This window comes from Sardina pilchardus, chromosome 22, assembly GCF_963854185.1.
Source record: "Sardina pilchardus chromosome 22, fSarPil1.1, whole genome shotgun sequence".
NCBI lineage: Eukaryota > Metazoa > Chordata > Actinopteri > Clupeiformes > Clupeidae > Sardina > Sardina pilchardus.
In genome coordinates this window covers 2,347,931-2,365,157 of record NC_085015.1, presented here as the reverse complement: position 1 = coordinate 2,365,157, position 17,227 = coordinate 2,347,931, and the positions used below count along the sequence as shown (strand labels likewise).

The window sequence follows — 17,227 nt, the reverse complement described above, 5'->3', positions numbered from 1 at the left end:
GCCTGGGTTGAGTTTGAGATGCATTAGGCCTATAGCCTACACATGGATCATCACTATTTGTTTTGTGTTTTTATCCAACTTTGATAATATAAATATGGAGATTACTTTCTTTTCGCCTTTTCATTGTTATTAGCCTATGCCAATCAACTGAGTTGAATGCTGTGCATGTTGTCTCTACATAGGCTACACATATTGCTGTGCATGTTGTCTACACAGCCTATAGTAGCCTACACTGTTGGCTAATCTAATTAGGCTACACACTTTGCGATAAGGTGACATTTCTGATTCTGACACAACCATCATACAAAATAAAACGAACTCAGCCAAAAGCCTGTTGCAAAAGCCAAGTTCAGCGACCACAACGTTTTGAAACTTTTCCTCCGGTTCCCATTCGGCTTATGTGACATTTGCAACGTTTAATCATCTTTAACATCGTTCATAGACCTTTACTGACCTCAATCACGCAGACCACCGCAGCATCAGTCTCTCTCTCTCCTGCTCCTCACTAACTTCTTGAAACATCTTTGTATCATCTAGCCAATGAATTGAAAGACAGTCTAAATGTTCCCATGCCAAAAACTAATGCTATACAATGCCATTTAGTTTTCACTCGCAATAAGAAGCTGTTAGCCTGAGTTTGGTTGTTCGATGTTGGCATTTTCCATAACGTTCCATTTAGCTGCCAAAAGCAAATGAAATAGACAAATAGCTTACAATATCGCCAGGCTGCAATATCACCTTTCCTTCCCCATAGCTAAATGTAGGCAACGTTAAGCAATTAACAATTAGCCTACTAATATCAACTTACAATCTCACTATGTCGTTCACTGCGAATTGTGTCCTCTCTTCCGCCCACAGCACGGGAACGTTATACGCTCGCCTGCCTACCGCGCTAGCCAGAGCGCTAAGGCTCTGAGGCATGGGAATCATAACGATACTTTCATTCAATAAACAGACTTGTATTTATAGTTTGACTCGCTTTGTTGTCATGTTAAGTTAATATCTGCACTATTTTTTATTTATTTATTTATTTAAATCCGACCCAAAATTATAGGGGGGGCTTGGAAATATTTTGGGTGGGCTGAAGCCATTTGGTGATGCCTACTCTTTGGGGTGGCCTGACCGGCCTGACCAGCGATCACGCAGTCCACCCACCACTGCAGTTTACATGAAATAGCACTGCCTAGCCTACCACACAAGCACCTGCCATACACAACTTACTTTCTCCCTCTATTAGTGAGCCATACCCTGACGGTGTCAATGACAATCAATCAGGAGGAGTAGTTATTGAAAATAATCACGCTGACGGTGTCAATGACAATCAATCAGGAGGAGTAGTTATTGAAAATAATCGCGCTTTAGACATGACCAGCCTACTTCAACTTGGTGGCACATAGACCATAGCTAGCAATAATTGCAAATATTTTTTAGATCTCCTGACTAAGTTTACTGTACTTATTCAAACGACATCAGCACCACTGTCACTGGATATAAAGCAAACGTTGACTTTCACTCGGTGCTTCACTGACTGTAAAAAAGTGTCATAATATTATCTATCTATGCACTGCCTGATGCTTGACAGCAATTGCTAGCTCGATGAGTTGCGAAACGACATCAGCAAAATGTACCACTCGGTCCGTATTAAATTTACAGTTAACAACATTGGCTTCCCAGGCATGCATTTAATTACCTTTCACTGCCTTCACGTCTGCCAGGCTCCAAACTGTCTTCATAACAGCAGTTGCAATTCAGTATTAAAACAGCCTTGGTAAAGTTAAAACCAACTATTTGAACTGCAGTTAGTTTAGCCTACCCTCATAACTAGACCTCTCAAATTCCGAAATTTGAAGTCTAAATATACACACTTTATGTTGAAAGTGTAACTGCGATTACATTCTAATTAAAATCCTCGTTGCCTCACGCACACCGCAGACAGGGCGACCGCTCTACTTCCGGTATTTCACTGACGTTGGGAGTGAAGTTTACCCAGAATGCTCAGGTCAATACAAATCATCCAAAACACACCATCAGTATGAAACATCGTGTAATTGTCTAGTATATATACCAAATGAACACCCACTACATTTAACAGCGCGTAAGTCCGTACTTGTCCTTCGGGGCCATGGCATTGCTAAGATCTAAAAAGTCTCAGGATGAGACACTCCGTTGCGGACCATCCTAGAACTATCCACATTGTATTGTTGCGGACCATCTCCGACATCCAATGGTAAATTGAAAGGTGTAAGGCTACTATCATACGCTAGTGAATGTATGCCAGGACATGGCACAACTCCATAGTGCTGTGAGAATTGCACCTACATGTTTTACAAGAATGGCCTTGATTTGATTTTTTTTTTTTTAAATATCAACATTGTATCTTAAATCACTCTGAAATGTCATTTCTGCATGACCTAAGCAATTTAAGATGAGCTATTCCGAATAATAGCATACATTCACAAACACACACGTTTTTGCTAATTATAGAGCCATCGACAGACCAAATAACACCAAATTTATTGAGGGTGCTTTGGATGGGGTCTCAAGTCATCCCACCAAATATGGCTTTCATACGTCACAGCATTGCCAAGATAGGCACACTTCCTGTTTGGCGGCTTCGCTCGCTGAATTTAATTGGTCGTCACAGGCGAACGCTTGGACGTATGAAGGCGAAATCAAGGCATTTGATCCGCCTTGGTCTGTAGATCACGCGTGCCAAGTTTCATGACGATCGGATGAACTATGCGGCCAAAGTCGCTTTACTTTGATTTTGGACAAAATTCAAAATGGTGGAAAATCCATCATGGCGGAAAATTACGTCACATAGTGCGTTGGAATCAGCTGAGTCAGAGGATTCCAACGGTATAAGTTTTATCAAAATCGGCCATACGGATCAAACGTTACAGGCATTAACGTGTTTTCCAACTTTGACCAGTTGGTGGCACTAGGGCGTGAGAGCGGAGAGCATGAAACCTGGTGGTGTCAATCAGGGTAGTCTCTTCTATCAGCGTACCAAATTTCATGACTTTATGTCTTACGGTTTGGGCTACAGGTGGAAAAATGTGTGGGCATCAGCGCTCAAAAGTCGCTTTTCCATTCATTCCTATGGGAAAAAATCGACCGGAAAAACTGGAATAACGGGAGAACGACAAGGCGTATCAAAAAGCTGTATACAAGCCACCATCCTCGCATCAGGACCGACGCGTGAGAGGTGGAACGGCGTCTCTAGCTCTAAATCCCTAGGACAAGATAGGGAGACAAAAGTTTGACTTAAGATAAATAAGTAGTATATGAAACGCACGGAGAACAATAGTGTGCTTTTGCAAGCACACTAATAATAGGAAGAACAATAGTGTGCTTTTGCAAGCACACTAATATGAAACGCACGGATAGCAATAGTGTGCTTTTGCAAGCACACTAATGATGATGTGAGTTGTAATCGCAGGTATCTCACATGGTCAAAACTGCACAAAATTGGAAGTGTAGGATCTTTATGACACCCTCTGAATGCACGCCACGACAAAGTATCTTGTTCCGCCTTAACACATAGCTTTTCAAAATATGACTCTATTCCATCCATTTTCAGTAATATTCACAAACACACTATCATTCAATGGCAAACACTACACTCTAGTGGTCATATGTGGTACTGCATCTAAAACCACAGAAACAGCATAATGGGCTACGTAGAGCCTTGAGCAAGAGCTGGCAAAAGGGCGTCATGAGAACCGTTGAGACTCTTCTTAAAGTGCACCATTTATCAATACTTCAAGTTCTGAAAATACACCACAGTGATTTTGAGAATAATGTATAGGCCTTTTATTTTTAACCATATTGTTAGTTGCGGCCCTGCATGTTGGGGGTAGGGGGAGGGGGGACCATCATCCATCTCTGGGTCCTGTGTGCAGTTGTTCCGCCACAGATTCACATGGTATTGAAATCCATGTTTCAGTTGCTAAGTCAAAAGTGAGTAAATCTTGTAAGGAAGTTGAAATAGTCACACAAATGTGATTCATTTAACTGTTTATGTTATTGTTGAGTGTTAATGAGTTCTACAGAAGTATAATCATGATTTTATTTTATAATGGACCAGACCTGCAGCAACATGAAGAGAACAAATAAAAGTTACTGCACTCGTCTATTCAGGATCTCACCTCCAATATGTGAACTGATTAACCCTGTGGCACGTGTGTGTGTGTGTGTGTGTGTGTGTGTGTGTGTGTGTGTGTGTGTGTGTGTGTGTGTGTGTGTGTGTGTGTGTGTGTGTATTAAACAATAAACTCTCCCTGGTTCTTAAACCCACAGGAAGCGCTGCTGTAAAGCCACTGTGAAGTGCACTGAGTTTAAGGACAGAAACCTCAGCTGTAATAAACTGCGGACAATTACAATCGAGGGAGAGCACGCTGCAGCAGTCCGACTCAACCAGCAGAGGAAGACGCAGGAATGTATTTTTATGTGATCTGTTGTACCAGCAGCACTGAGAGTGTTGGATTCAGAACTTTAGATGTGTATGTCCCAGCACTGAGAGTGTTGGTTTCATAACTTTAGATGTGTATGTCCCAGCACTGAGAGTGTTGATTCAGAACTTTAGATTTGTATGTCCCAGCACTGAGAGTGTTGGATTCAGAACTTTAGATGTGTATGTCCCAGCACTGAGAGTGTTGATTCAGAACTTTAGATCTGTATGTCCAGCACTGAGAGTGTTGATTCAGAACTTTAGATGTGTATGTCCCAGCACTGAGAGTGTTGATTCAGAACTTTAGATGTGTATGTCCCAGCACTGAGAGTGTTGATTCAGAACTTTAGATCTGTATGTCCAGCACTGAGAGTGTTGGATTCAGAACTTTAGTTGTGTATGTCCCGGCACTGAAGGCCGTTTTTCACCGAGAGCGAACCTGGGGCCGGTTTCACTAAGGTAGTTTAGACTGGTCTATGGGTTAAGATAGGTCTTAAGTTATTAAGTTATAAGTTATTTATATTTTTAGATTAAGATATAAAATATTACTCCCTCAGAGGCGCTGAAATGGCCCCCCAAACCAGCATATGCTGTTTGCGTCATGTACGTTGACATCCCTTCATCTTCCATGTGAGATCTGGAATTGCGGCCAATTGGACTCAGAAGAGGCAGGAGATGAGTCAGGACTGGTCCTGATATTCAATAGAGAAGGATGAAGGGATTCCAACATACATGACGCGATCAGCATACACTCAGTGTCTGTGAGAATCTACAGATACAAAACTAGAGCACGCCAGGGTGCAATAAGCATGCCAGAAGAGCTCCTAGTGGATCCGTGGACACGAGGGTTGGTGGAGAGCTATGAGACTGGATGAATGTATGGCGTCCCCAACTGTCTTTACGACACAACTCCTGGAGCAGAGCACCGCTGCCGTCGCCTCCAAGGACACAGACCCCTCACCAGGCAGGATGGTGCAGACAAACCAGCAAACCTCAGGAAGTGGACCCACACGCCATCATCATCATCCTCGACCCTGGACAGATGCACAACAACCCGGGTCCACTCAGCCCTCTGCTGATGCAGTACTCTCCCCCCACCATCAGAATCGCCAGGATCAGAATTCCCACGTTTCCGAGAGGAGGATGTAGCATGAAGTTAAAAAAGTGAAAATGTGGGAAATATCATAGTTTTCAGTTAAAAGACTTTTAGTCATATAACTGCTTAAATCCAGCTTGCTCCAAAACAAACAAAAATGTGCGAATGCTCCAATGATAAGATAACCAGTGTGAAACAACTTAGACTTAAAATGCTTTTGCTTAGACTTAGTGGTTTGTTTTCTTAAAGCATAGTGTTATTTTTGCTTATAAAACATATCTTGTGTTTACTTAGATATGTGACCCTGTAAAGCGAAACCAGTCATTTCGGCAAAATTTACTAAATTAAGTTATTGTGCTCACATGAACGGCCATAAACTAAACTTTCCAACAATATGTATATTGAGGGTATTACACAAACTATCGCTAAGATAACCGCATCCAAAGTTGACATGGTTTTCCCGTCACAATATGCCAGAAGAGGAGAAATCACCTTTTTAAGCGGCGCGTGGACAACGGGAATGACAGCAAATGTGTTGAATCTTTGCCGGGTTTAACAGTCAAAACGTATGTTTTTCCGTGAAATGCGTTCACAATATGAAACTGTAGACTGTATACCAGGGGTCGGCAATAGGAGGCCCGCGGGCCAGATGCGGCCCGCAAGCAAAAAACATCTGGCCCGTGAGATCATTTGAACCAAAGAATGAAAAAAAAAAAAAAAAAACACTTTTAAAAATCGGACTGCCAGTCTCAAAAAATGCTCTATTTTGAAACGTAATTTCAATTTCAGAAGAATTTCAATCAATCTAAATGCTTAGCTATTTGTTTCATCTGCATACGAGTGAAGAAGCACGCAGCGAGGTGCAGCGAACGCACAACATGCAAAAACAATGAAGTCAGGACAGCGCTGGTTCTGAAATTCCAAACTAGTCCCTTAAACACAAGTTGTCATTCAAACAACGGACATAGGCTTATGGTGATAATTAAAACACGACTTCTTTTAAACAGGCCTGACATCAAACAGGCAATTTACGCACATACAACTGTGAAAAGTAAAACACGAGTTTCAAACATAGCGTGCGTGTTATTTAGGAACGCAACCTTGAAATTAGCATGCTTAGTTTCGTGGTGCCGTCTAATATTGTACTCTTTGCATGCAGAGACACCCTCGTTACAGATCAGGCATGAGGGCTTTGCATTAATAAAACTAGGGAGGATTAAGGCATAGTTCTCTGTCCATTCATCATTAAAGATCCTGTTTTCGCTTGATAGTGCCATTTTTTGACAGCTAACAGAAACGCGTAGAAATGTTTTTGTGGTGTTTTTTTTAAACACACAGGCATATAATAGCGCCCCCAATGACCAGTCGACAAATTTAACCTACATCAGCCTGCTTGAATGTCTCTGCTCTGTCATCAAGAGCGCCTACATTTTTTATTATCACCCCTCCTCCGATATTAATTAATTAATTAAATTAGCCATTGTTTTGGTTGTGGACTTGTGGCCCGCCATGTAATGGCTTGGAAAATATCTGGCCCGAGGCCAAACTTAATTGCCGACCCCTGCTGTATACTGTCGAATTATGCGAAAACGTGAAATTCAACATTTTAACCCGGAAGTTTGTTATTGTTGATTTTCTCAAAATAACGTTGTGCGCAATGCGACTGATTTAGCTTTGAATGGTCACATATACAATGTTTTGTGTTAGATTTAAAGTATGTTATGCTGAATTAAATGTGATTAGATTTAAAGTGTGTTATGCCGAATTAAATGTGATCATAACATGATGTACCAACAGTAAAAGACCATAGGCCAGTAAAGGGTCAACAACACGGTCAACGGACAAGAGGAAGACAGAATAGAGAACCGTTAACTCATGGCAAGAGAGGATAAGAACCAGCCTGGGCACATACTGTACCTACTTTTTTGTCTTTTGTTTTTCTTTGTACTATGCAGTGCTATCTTTTTCCTATCTGTATTGCAATGACATGGTCTGTCAACAAATTACAGTAAAAATAAAATAGTAAAAGCATAAATGTGAATCCAGTCTCTTTCAATCAAACTCCCACATACACTAAGATCAAGATGTAACCTACAATTTGCAAACATCCCTCCAGAGTACACGGTTATATTGACATGACTGAACAATTTGACTGTCTTATCCGTACACAATGACACAAGGACTGGTCCTTCTGATGCACTGACATGTTCATTGACACAGATATTTAGTTTTGGGAGACAAACTAAGGATTTTGAGCAAGAATTTGCAGGTAATCCATGGTGTTTTACTATTTGTACAAATTGTTTCGAGAAATGCACTTAACTGTTTTGCAAATCTCGAGGATGATTAAAAAAATGTACCAAAGCGACTGAGAAAAACTGTAACATGCAAACTGGACATCTGAGCTACACTGAGCACAGGTGATTTAACATTATGCCAAAATACTCATCATATGCTGCTGCTAGGTCGTTTGAAAAAGTTTTCAACTAAAAAATTGCATTCATACAGCAACTTTAACACTCAGAGAGAGTTGGTATTTCAGCAGTGTACCACCATCAAGGTTGTGGTTGTGCAGTGTTGGTGATGAGCATGTGAGATGAGCAGAGTGGTTGAGGCCATGTTTGTAAGGCTGTGTGGAGTCCACAAGAGTCCAGAGAAGGGCAAGTGACCATGGGACCTCGTCATGCAGGACTAGGAGAGGATCCAGCAGCGTGTCCTTGGCAACGGAGCGCTCATGGAGAATAGGGAAAACGTGGAGGTGTTTGGTCGCTTCTAACTTCATTTCTGTTTGGATCAGTTTTCAAACAATCAGTTTTGTTTAACTAATAATAATGAATAATAATAAGTTTAATTTATATAGTGCCTTTCTCAAACCCAAGGTCGCTTTACATTGTAAAATATGAAGGAAAATACAATAAACAAACAAATAATATACAACAAACAAACAAAGTACACGTGTTTGTCTAATTAGTGTGCTTCAATGTCTTTCTGTGTGTGTGTGTGTGTGTGTGTGACCATACAGCTTTATTATTGTGTGTGTGTGTGTGTGACCATACAGCTTTATTATTGTGTGTGTGTGTGTGTGACCATACAGCTTTATTATTGTGTGTGTGTGTGTGTGTGTGTGTGTGTGACCCTACAGCTTTATTAACCCTTTTCAGGCCCACACCCATGAAGGGACCAAAGAAAAGCTAATACAGTATGCCTATCTACGCCTGTGTGTGTGTGTGTGTGTGTGTGTGTGTGTGCATGACCCTACAGGTTTATTAACCATTTTAGGCCCAGGCCCATGAAGGGACCAAAGAAAACCTAATACAATCAGGACACCTGCTGAAATGAGCAAACATTAGCGTGTGTGTGTGTGTGTGTGTGTGTGTGTGTGTGTATGTGTGTGTGTATGTGTGTGTGTGGGTGTGTGTGGGTGCACATGTAGGTGTGGTCACAAGCTTACCTGGACCACGGCAGACTATAAGAGACTCACCTGAGTGGTCTGGTGCCCATACCTGACGGAGACGCACCTGAGTGGTGCCCATACCTGACGGAGACTCACCTGAGTGGTGCTCATACCTGACGGAGACGCACCTGAGTGGTGCTCATACCTGACGGAGACGCACCTGAGTGGTGCTCATACCTGACGGAGACGCACCTGAGTGGTCTGGTGCTCATACCTGACGGAGACGCACCTGAGTGGTGCTCATACCTGACGGAGACGCACCTGAGTGGTCTGGTGCTCATACCTGACGGAGACTCACCTGAGTGGTGCTCATACCTGACGGAGACGCACCTGAGTGGTGCTCATACCTGACGGAGACCCGCAAGTGGAAATGGAAGTGAACATGCGTCTGTGGATGTTACTGAGTCTCACTGCTGCCATTGGTGAGTTTCGACTTATGTCTACATGTGTGTGTGTGTGTGTGTATACATCTGGGTATGGGGTCCCTTAGAAATGTGAGGACTTTGAAAGTGCATAGTGTGAATGTGTGTGTGTATAATGTACAATTAGTCTGAGTTTATAGTGTAAGTGCTCTAATAAGTTTTATACGATTGTATACACACAGGTTTGTGTGTGTGTCTGAGAGAGAGTGTGAGCATGCATACCTATGTTGATCTAGATACTGTATATGTGTGTTCAGAGTCTCTCACCTGTAGTTACCTGCTGTCTCAGTGTGTGCAGAGTCTCACCTGTAGTTACCTGCTGTCTCAGTGTGTGCAGGGTCTCCTAACTGTAGTTACCCGCTGTCTCAGTGTGTGCAGGGTCTCCTAACTGTAGTTACCTGCTGTCTCAGTGTGTGCAGGGTCTCCTAACTGTAGTTACCTGTCTCTGCTGGAGCACCTGGGGATGGGATCCAGCAGCTACAGCCTCTCAGCCGTCCGCCCTGTCAGGGACTGGAGGTCTCCCACCTTCGCCACCGTAGACCTCTACCTCTACGTCATCATAGATGTGGTGAGTGTGTGTGTGTGAATCTCTACGTCATCTTAGACGTGGTGAGTGTGTGTGTGTGTGTATCCACTTGTTCGCCATCACATTGTGTTGTGTAAAGTGTGTGTCGTTTTGTGTCAGATGTCAAAAAGGTTTGTGTGTGTGTGTGAGATACATGTGTGTGTTTTTACTCCAGGATGAGAAGTTCCAGAGCTTCACGTGTGTGTGTGTGTGTGTGTGTGTGTGTGTGTGTGTGTGTGTGTGTGTGTGTGTGTGTGTGTGTGTGTGTGTGTGTGTGTGTGTGTGTGTGTGTGTGTGTGTGTGTGTGTGTGTGTGTGTGTGTGTGTGTGTGTGTGTGTGTATTTTTACCCCAGGATGAGAAGTTCCAGAGCTTCACGACTGGAGTGAGCCTGTCTGCAGTGAGTTGTGGTCCAATGATCCCATCTACACAGCTCTCTGCCTATCCTATATGCTTTTACCATTGTATGTGTACACACTTTAGTTTGTGTGTGTGTGTGATTGTGTGTGTGTGTGTGTTGTGTGTATGTGTACACACTTTTGTTTATGTATGTGTGTGTGTGTATGTGTGTGTGTGTGTGTGTGTGTACACTTTAGCTTGTGTGTGTGTGTGTGTGTAGACTTTAGTGTGTGTACATGTGTATGTGTGTAAATGTCCCTCCTCCTCTGCAGTCCTGGACAAATGAACTCCTCCGCTGGGACCCACTGGACTTCTGTGGCATCCAACAGTTCAACGTCCCCAGAGAATACGTGTGGAGACCGCACTTCACCATCATGGAGAGGTGTGTGTGTGTGTGTGTGTGTGTGTGTGTGTGTGTGTGTGTGTGTGTGTGTGTGTGTGTGTGTGTGTGTGTGTGTGTGTGTGTGTGTGTGTGTGTGTGTGTGTGTGTGTGTTCAACGTCCCCAGAGAATATGTGTGGAGACCTCACTTCACCATCATGGAGAGGTGTGTGTGTGTGTGTGTGTGTGTGTGTGTGTGTGTGTGTGTGTGTGTGTGTGTGTGTGTGTGTGTGTGTGTGTGTGCAAAGACAAATCTAACAGACAGTCTGATTAAAAAAAAACACTCAAAGTTACAAAACTACAAACTCATTGGCTTGGACGTGACACACACAAGTGAGACGAACTGATGAAGGACCAGCAGGATAGAAATACACACCAGACTGGACGTGTGCTGTGTGTGTCTCCTTAGCGCTGAGCTTTAAGGAGCGTGTGCTGTGTGTGTGTGCTGTGTGTGTCTGTCGTCTCAGCGCTGATCTTTGAAGTGTGCTGTGTGTGTGTGTGTGTCTCCGCAGCATTGAGACGAAGCAGAGCGGGGCAGAGCAAGCCTCCCAGGTTCTACTGAGGTCAGGCGGCATGGTCTTCTATGGAGACACTTACAAGATCACCAGCACCTGCAACATGGACCTGCACAAGTTCCCCTTCGACACACAGAGATGCAAACTCACACTGTTGGCCCTCCTTACCACAAGTGAGTGTGTGTGTGTGTGTGTGTGTGTGCGGGTGTGTGTGTGTGTGTGCATGTGCACACGCTTGTGTGTGTGTGTGTGTGTGTATGTGTGTGTGTATGTGTGTGTGTGTGTGTGTGTGTGTGTGTGTGTATGTGTGTGTGTGTGTGTGTGTGTGTGTGTGTGTGTGTATGTGTGTGTGTGTGTGTGTGTGTGTGTGTGTCAAAATCAATACTCTCTTTTTACAAGTTATTAGTACATTCATAATAGTCACCGTTCACTGCATTTGGTGGTACTGTGTGTGGTGCATTTGTTAGCATTAGCGCATGTTAGCATTAACGCTTGGAATACAGTCCACTGGTGTCTGATCACTGACTGCTGCTTTCAACAGATTAGCCTGGGAATCACAGTTGACCAGCTATGTCTGTTCTACTCCTTCGACGTGTACCTGTAAATGTATGTTCAAATGTTTTGTTTTCATCGCACACACACACACACACACACACACACACACACACACACACACACACACACACACACACACACAGTTGACCAGGTGCGTCTGTTCCTGCCCTCCAACTCCTCGGATGTGACGACGGGGTCCCTCACCGTGTTCCAGAAGCAGGGCGAGTGGGACCTCATCAGCGTCCACGTCTCCAAGGACAACCTCACCATTGGCCCCCGGGAAGTGTTGGATCAGCTGGTGTATACGGTATGAGGCTAATGCTAGCTTTGCTGGTGTATACGGTATGAGGCTAACGCTAGCTCTGCTGGTGTATACGGTTTGAGGCTAACGCTAGCTCTGCTGGTGTATATGGTTTGAGGCTAACGCTAGCTCTGCTGGTGTATATGGTTTGAGGCTAATGCTAGCTCTGCTGGTGTATACGGTTTGAGGCTAACGCTAGCTCTGCTGGTGTATATGACCAGCTGGTGTATGCGGCATGAGGCTAATGCTAGCTGAGATTGACAATTTAAAACGACAATAACTGAAAAACTTTACCCGCAAACCCTCTGATTTTTTCTGGGTTTCTCAAGGCATTGGAGGGTGAGATCTGGGCTCTTTCTAAAGAATTGTGCTGATTTTTAGAAGTGGAAGGGCTGTATTGTATTTGTAAAGTGGTGGCTTTGAAAATGTGTAATAACTTTAGAAAAAGTAAATGTGCTTCCTTTAAACCCTGCAACCTGAGGATCCCTTATGGTTCCAATAAGACCCTTTTGATCTAGAACGCATTATCTACTCTCTGCTGCATGTGTGTGTGTGTGTGTGTGTGTGTGTGTGTGTGTGTGTGTGTGTGTGTGTGTGTGTTTTCCTGCCCCAGATCACCATCACCAGGAAGCCCCAGCTGTACATTATTAACTTCCTGGTTCCTGTCTTGGTCTTCCTGGTTCTGGACCTAATGTCCTTCTTCATGAATGAGTCCAGAGGGGAGAAGTTGGGCTTCAAGGTCACCATCCTACTGGCCATCTCTGTGCTGCTGCTAATCCTCCACGATATCCTGCCCTCCACAGACAAGAAAACACCTGTTATAGGTCAGTCCAACACACACACACACAGGTGTAATTTTATTCAGGCAGGGACGAGGGCAGTCATGAACACAACCTGCTTGATCTCCATGTCCACAGGAATATTTTGCACTGGGGTCTTCTCGTTTGTTGGCTGCAGCATCGTTGAGACGATCACGGTCAGTTTCCTGATGCGTATGGCCTCCAAGTGTGATGCGAAGGCTCTTACATCGAGAACCCCAGAGAAGATGAATGGGGAAGGGACCGATCAGTCAGGTGAGTCAGCCTTACCTTATGCCTTCCCTTATTCTATACCATATACCTTCCCTTATTCTATACCTTATTCTATACCGTATGCCTTCACTTATTCTATACCCTATGCCTTCCCTTATTCTATACCTTATTCTATACCGTATGCCTTCCCTTTTTCTATACAGTACCTTATGCCTCTCCTTATTCTATACCATATGTCCTCCCTTATTCTATACCATATGCCTTCCCTTATTCCATACCATATACCTTCCCTTATTCTATACCTTATGCCTTCCCTTACTCTATACCTTACTCTATACCGTATGCCTTCCCTTATTCTATACCATATTCCTTCCCTTATTCTATACCTTATTCTGTACCTTATACCTTCCGTTATTCTATATCATATGCCTTCCCTTATTCTATACCGTATGCCTGCCCTTATTCTATACCATATGCCTTCCCTTATTCTATACCTTATACCTTCCCTTATTCTATACCATATGCCTGCCCTTATTCTATACCATATGCCTTCCCTTATTCTATACCTTATACCTTCCCTTATTCTATACCTTATGCCTTCCCTTACACCTGGTCCTAACCGGATCCTAGCGAGCGACTTCAATGTTGCCTGTCTACACTGAATCCGTTAAATATGCCATTGTGTTGCGTCACAGGCTTCCATATTTCTCATTCAAAACAGCAGAGCAATGCGAGCGACAAAAAGAAAATAAAAGCAGGGCGTCCGACAAATGTTCTCTCAAAAACGTTGCGCTGTTCGCATCGCTTCAGTCAGGACACTCCAATTGAAAACAATGCAATTAAATGGAATTTATCGCTAATGTTAGTTGGTGTCGCGTTCGGTTAAGACAAGGTGTTGTTCTATACCTTATGCCTTCCCTTATTCTATACCATATGCCTTTCCTTATTATACCTTATGCCTTTCCTTATTCTATCCCTTATAGTCACATGTAAAAACAGAATGACAGAATGTGATAATCTGCTAATCATATAAACTTATAGCTGGGACTCAGACAACATTTAAAATGTTGACACAAACGACTATTTAATGGAAAATGTGTTTATTTTGAATTTGATACCAGCAACACATTTCAAGAAAGTTGGGACAAATGAAAATGAGTCTATGTCTTGCTGAAGACCGCTGCAGTGTTCTGTAATACTGAATCCAGGTGTCTCTTTAGTTGCTTTGACTCAGTGCCAGTGGATTAGTGCTGCAGGGTACTGTAATACTGAATCCAGGTGTCTCTTTAGTTGCTTTGACTCAGTGGATTAGTGAGCCAAATGCTTTCCAAATAGGAAACTTCCTCTGTAGCTTGCTCAGAGTCCCTACACATCAAATGAATCACCAACAATGTAGTTAGCAAACCCAAAGTTTATTACAGAAGACACAGAAGGAAATTATTACAGAAGGAAAGTCAAGATCTCACGTGACATAATGTCCTCATATGGACTTTCCTTCGAGAGGAGCTGATAGGGGGACAGTGGGTAAAAGAAAACCAAAGACAAACGTATCGTAATGGGGGCCGCATTTACTGTACGTATGGCACCTAATAGAACTTGATGGACACGAAGCTATCTGGCGTTCTAATATCTTGAGGCCGTGTCAGGCTCCGCCCGCTCACCCAAACTCTGGTTCCCCCCACAGCTGACAGCACAGGAGCTGATCTGATAGGGAGACAGTTGGTAAAAGTAAATCAAAGACAAACGTATCGTCTGTAATGTCTGGTTTCCCCCACAACTGACAGCACAGGAGAGGAGCTGATAGGGGGACAGTTGGTAAAAGAAAACCAAAGACAAACGTATCGTCTGTAATGTCTGGTTTCCCTCACAGCTGACAGCACAGGAGCTGATAGGGGGACAGTTGGTAAAAGAAAACCAAAGACAAACGTATCGTCTGTAATGTCTGGTTTCCCCCACAGCTGACAGCACAGGAGTGGGGCATCATCTGGAGAGGAAGGAGGACGATTCATCTGTGCTGCACCTCATCCTGGCTGAGCTGCAGGTGTTGCGAACACACATGTCCTCCGATCACCCAAAGCATCATGGGAAGAGCTGCCTGTACCTGAAGACAGCAGCCAAGTGGATCAACGCTGTTTACTTCATTCTGTATCTCTGTGCTGCCACTGTTTTTCTAGCTTTGATCGGCAAAGAGTGGTTTAACTAGCTGTGTGAGTAAATAGATTGAAAAATAAATATGAACATAATATATCAAATCTGTTCCTTAGCTCAAAAAGAGAGAGGGTGTTGGTGAAAATTAGGACTGTCAGCGTTAATGCGATTAGGGACAACGCATTAATTTCATATCACAAAATATTCTATTTTACACTGTCACTTATTGTGTTATCAACAATTTGCTTTGACTGATACTGTTTGACTGACACCTTTTGATGCACTGTTTCATGTCCTTAAACTGCCACAGACAGTTCCTGACACATTTATTGTAAAACACAAGGGAGGTCATGTGTGCAACACAGAGCACATCTAAGCACACCAGAATGTCCTAGTTGTATTTAAAAAGCCTTCTGTTGTATTTAGTTTGAATAAATATCAGATATGGGAAAAATACTCTCAGGGTTTCACAGAGTCATCCTTTGTGTGCCTGTGTGTGCTTGTGCGGTGCTAGCATAGTGGCTAAGGAGCACGGCTAGCATGCAGTAGCCTGAACAGTTCAACACACAGATAGGCCCTTTCCGAAACGGAGTCCCTACTCACTTCGACTCGGTTAGCGAGTGAACTTCCTTTTCAAGTCACACTCGTGGGTGCGGAGAACACTCGCATTGAAAGGGTAGGGGTTAAAACAGCGCTACATTTCGGATGTGCTTGAAGGGAGATGGGAATTGACGTCAGATTTGTTTTCATAGAAATTATGAGGCAATATATATTAAATCGCCAGTAAAGATGTTCTGGGCACCCCTGTGTATTAGAATTAGGTTGGACTGTTCATTTTCCCCACGTGTGTTTAAGTTTCAAGGTAGGATAAAACTTTTTCTCCTTGGGAAAGCATTGGTATTGAGATGCACGAGTTTTAATTAAATCTACGCAGTATGCTAATTATAAATGCTAACTGGATTTAATAATAATTTAGCTAGTCGTCTTCTATGCGTCATTGCGTTCACGATTATGAATGTTTTATTTGGATTAAATGTGCATGTCGAGGGGCGGGTGTCCATTGAGTGCGCACGAGAGGGAGAACAAGAGAAAGCGGGCCAAGGCGAGGGGCTTTTACTTTTATAAGCCTACTGTTTGGTAAAGTTGCACGCATAGTCTACAATGAAAACTTGCGAAAGATATGTATGCTTTCACCCGAGCAGCGCCAGGTGCACCATTGCGACATTTGTTTTTCAGTCGCACTTTTAAAAAGTTGGTCCCTGAGTAGGAAAAGCTTCCACGCTTCCAGGGATGAGACGTGGTGAGCACAGAGGGGAGGGGCTGTGTGTGTGTGCGTGCGTGTGTGCGTGCACAAGGCACGTGACCCTGAGTTACTCCTGTGTGTGTGTGTGTGTGTGTGCGTGCGTGTGTGTGTGTGTGTGTGTGTGTGTGTGTGTGTGTGCGTGTGTGCAAGGCACGTAACCCTGAGTTGCTTCAGGGATGATGGCCCTTGTGATATAATTGATGTATGGAAGTCACATTGGATAGAAGTGTCTGCTAATGAATAAGTAGGCTAAATGTGTGTGTGTGTGTGTGTGTGTGTGTGTTTATTTTGTATGTGTGTTAATGTTATCTTTGTCCTATGTGAGTGTTCTCTATCTTTGTGTGATTCAGTTTTGTGTAAGTAATAATAATGAATAATAATATGCTTAATTTATATAGTGCTTTTCTCAAACCCAAGGTCGCTTTACATTGTAAAATATGAAGGAAAATACAATAAGCAAACAAATAAAATACAACAAACAAACAAAGTACATGTGTTGGTCTAATTAGTGTGTTTCAGTGTGTGTGTGTGTGTGTGTGTGAGACCATACAGCTTTATTATTGTGTGTGTGTGTGTGTGACCATACAGCTTTATTATTGTGTGTGTG

General features: G+C 43.2%; 2 protein-coding genes across 13 annotated transcripts in view; both read left to right on the top strand.

The window, feature by feature from the left end:
• Positions 1 to 7,571, top strand: part of LOC134069755 (NACHT, LRR and PYD domains-containing protein 1 homolog) — a 51,127-nt gene extending 43,556 nt beyond the window's left edge. For all 12 annotated transcript variants that reach the window (XM_062525806.1, XM_062525808.1, XM_062525816.1 and 9 more), the window contains one exon: positions 4,303 to 7,571. In XM_062525806.1, coding sequence (XP_062381790.1) covers positions 4,303 to 4,456 — 154 coding nt within the window. In that variant the 3' untranslated portion in view covers positions 4,457 to 7,571. The remainder of the gene's footprint in view (positions 1 to 4,302) is intronic.
• Positions 7,572 to 9,349: 1,778 nt separating this feature from the next.
• LOC134069766 (5-hydroxytryptamine receptor 3A-like) lies at positions 9,350 to 15,642 on the top strand. Its single transcript, XM_062525836.1, has 9 exons — positions 9,350 to 9,425; positions 9,836 to 9,993; positions 10,344 to 10,388; positions 10,660 to 10,769; positions 11,280 to 11,455; positions 11,981 to 12,144; positions 12,752 to 12,962; positions 13,056 to 13,211; positions 15,128 to 15,642. Exons 1-9 carry the CDS (start codon positions 9,374 to 9,376, stop codon positions 15,370 to 15,372), a joined length of 1,317 nt encoding a protein of 438 aa, XP_062381820.1. The 5' UTR covers positions 9,350 to 9,373; the 3' UTR covers positions 15,373 to 15,642.
• The last annotated feature ends 1,585 nt before the right edge of the window (positions 15,643 to 17,227 follow it).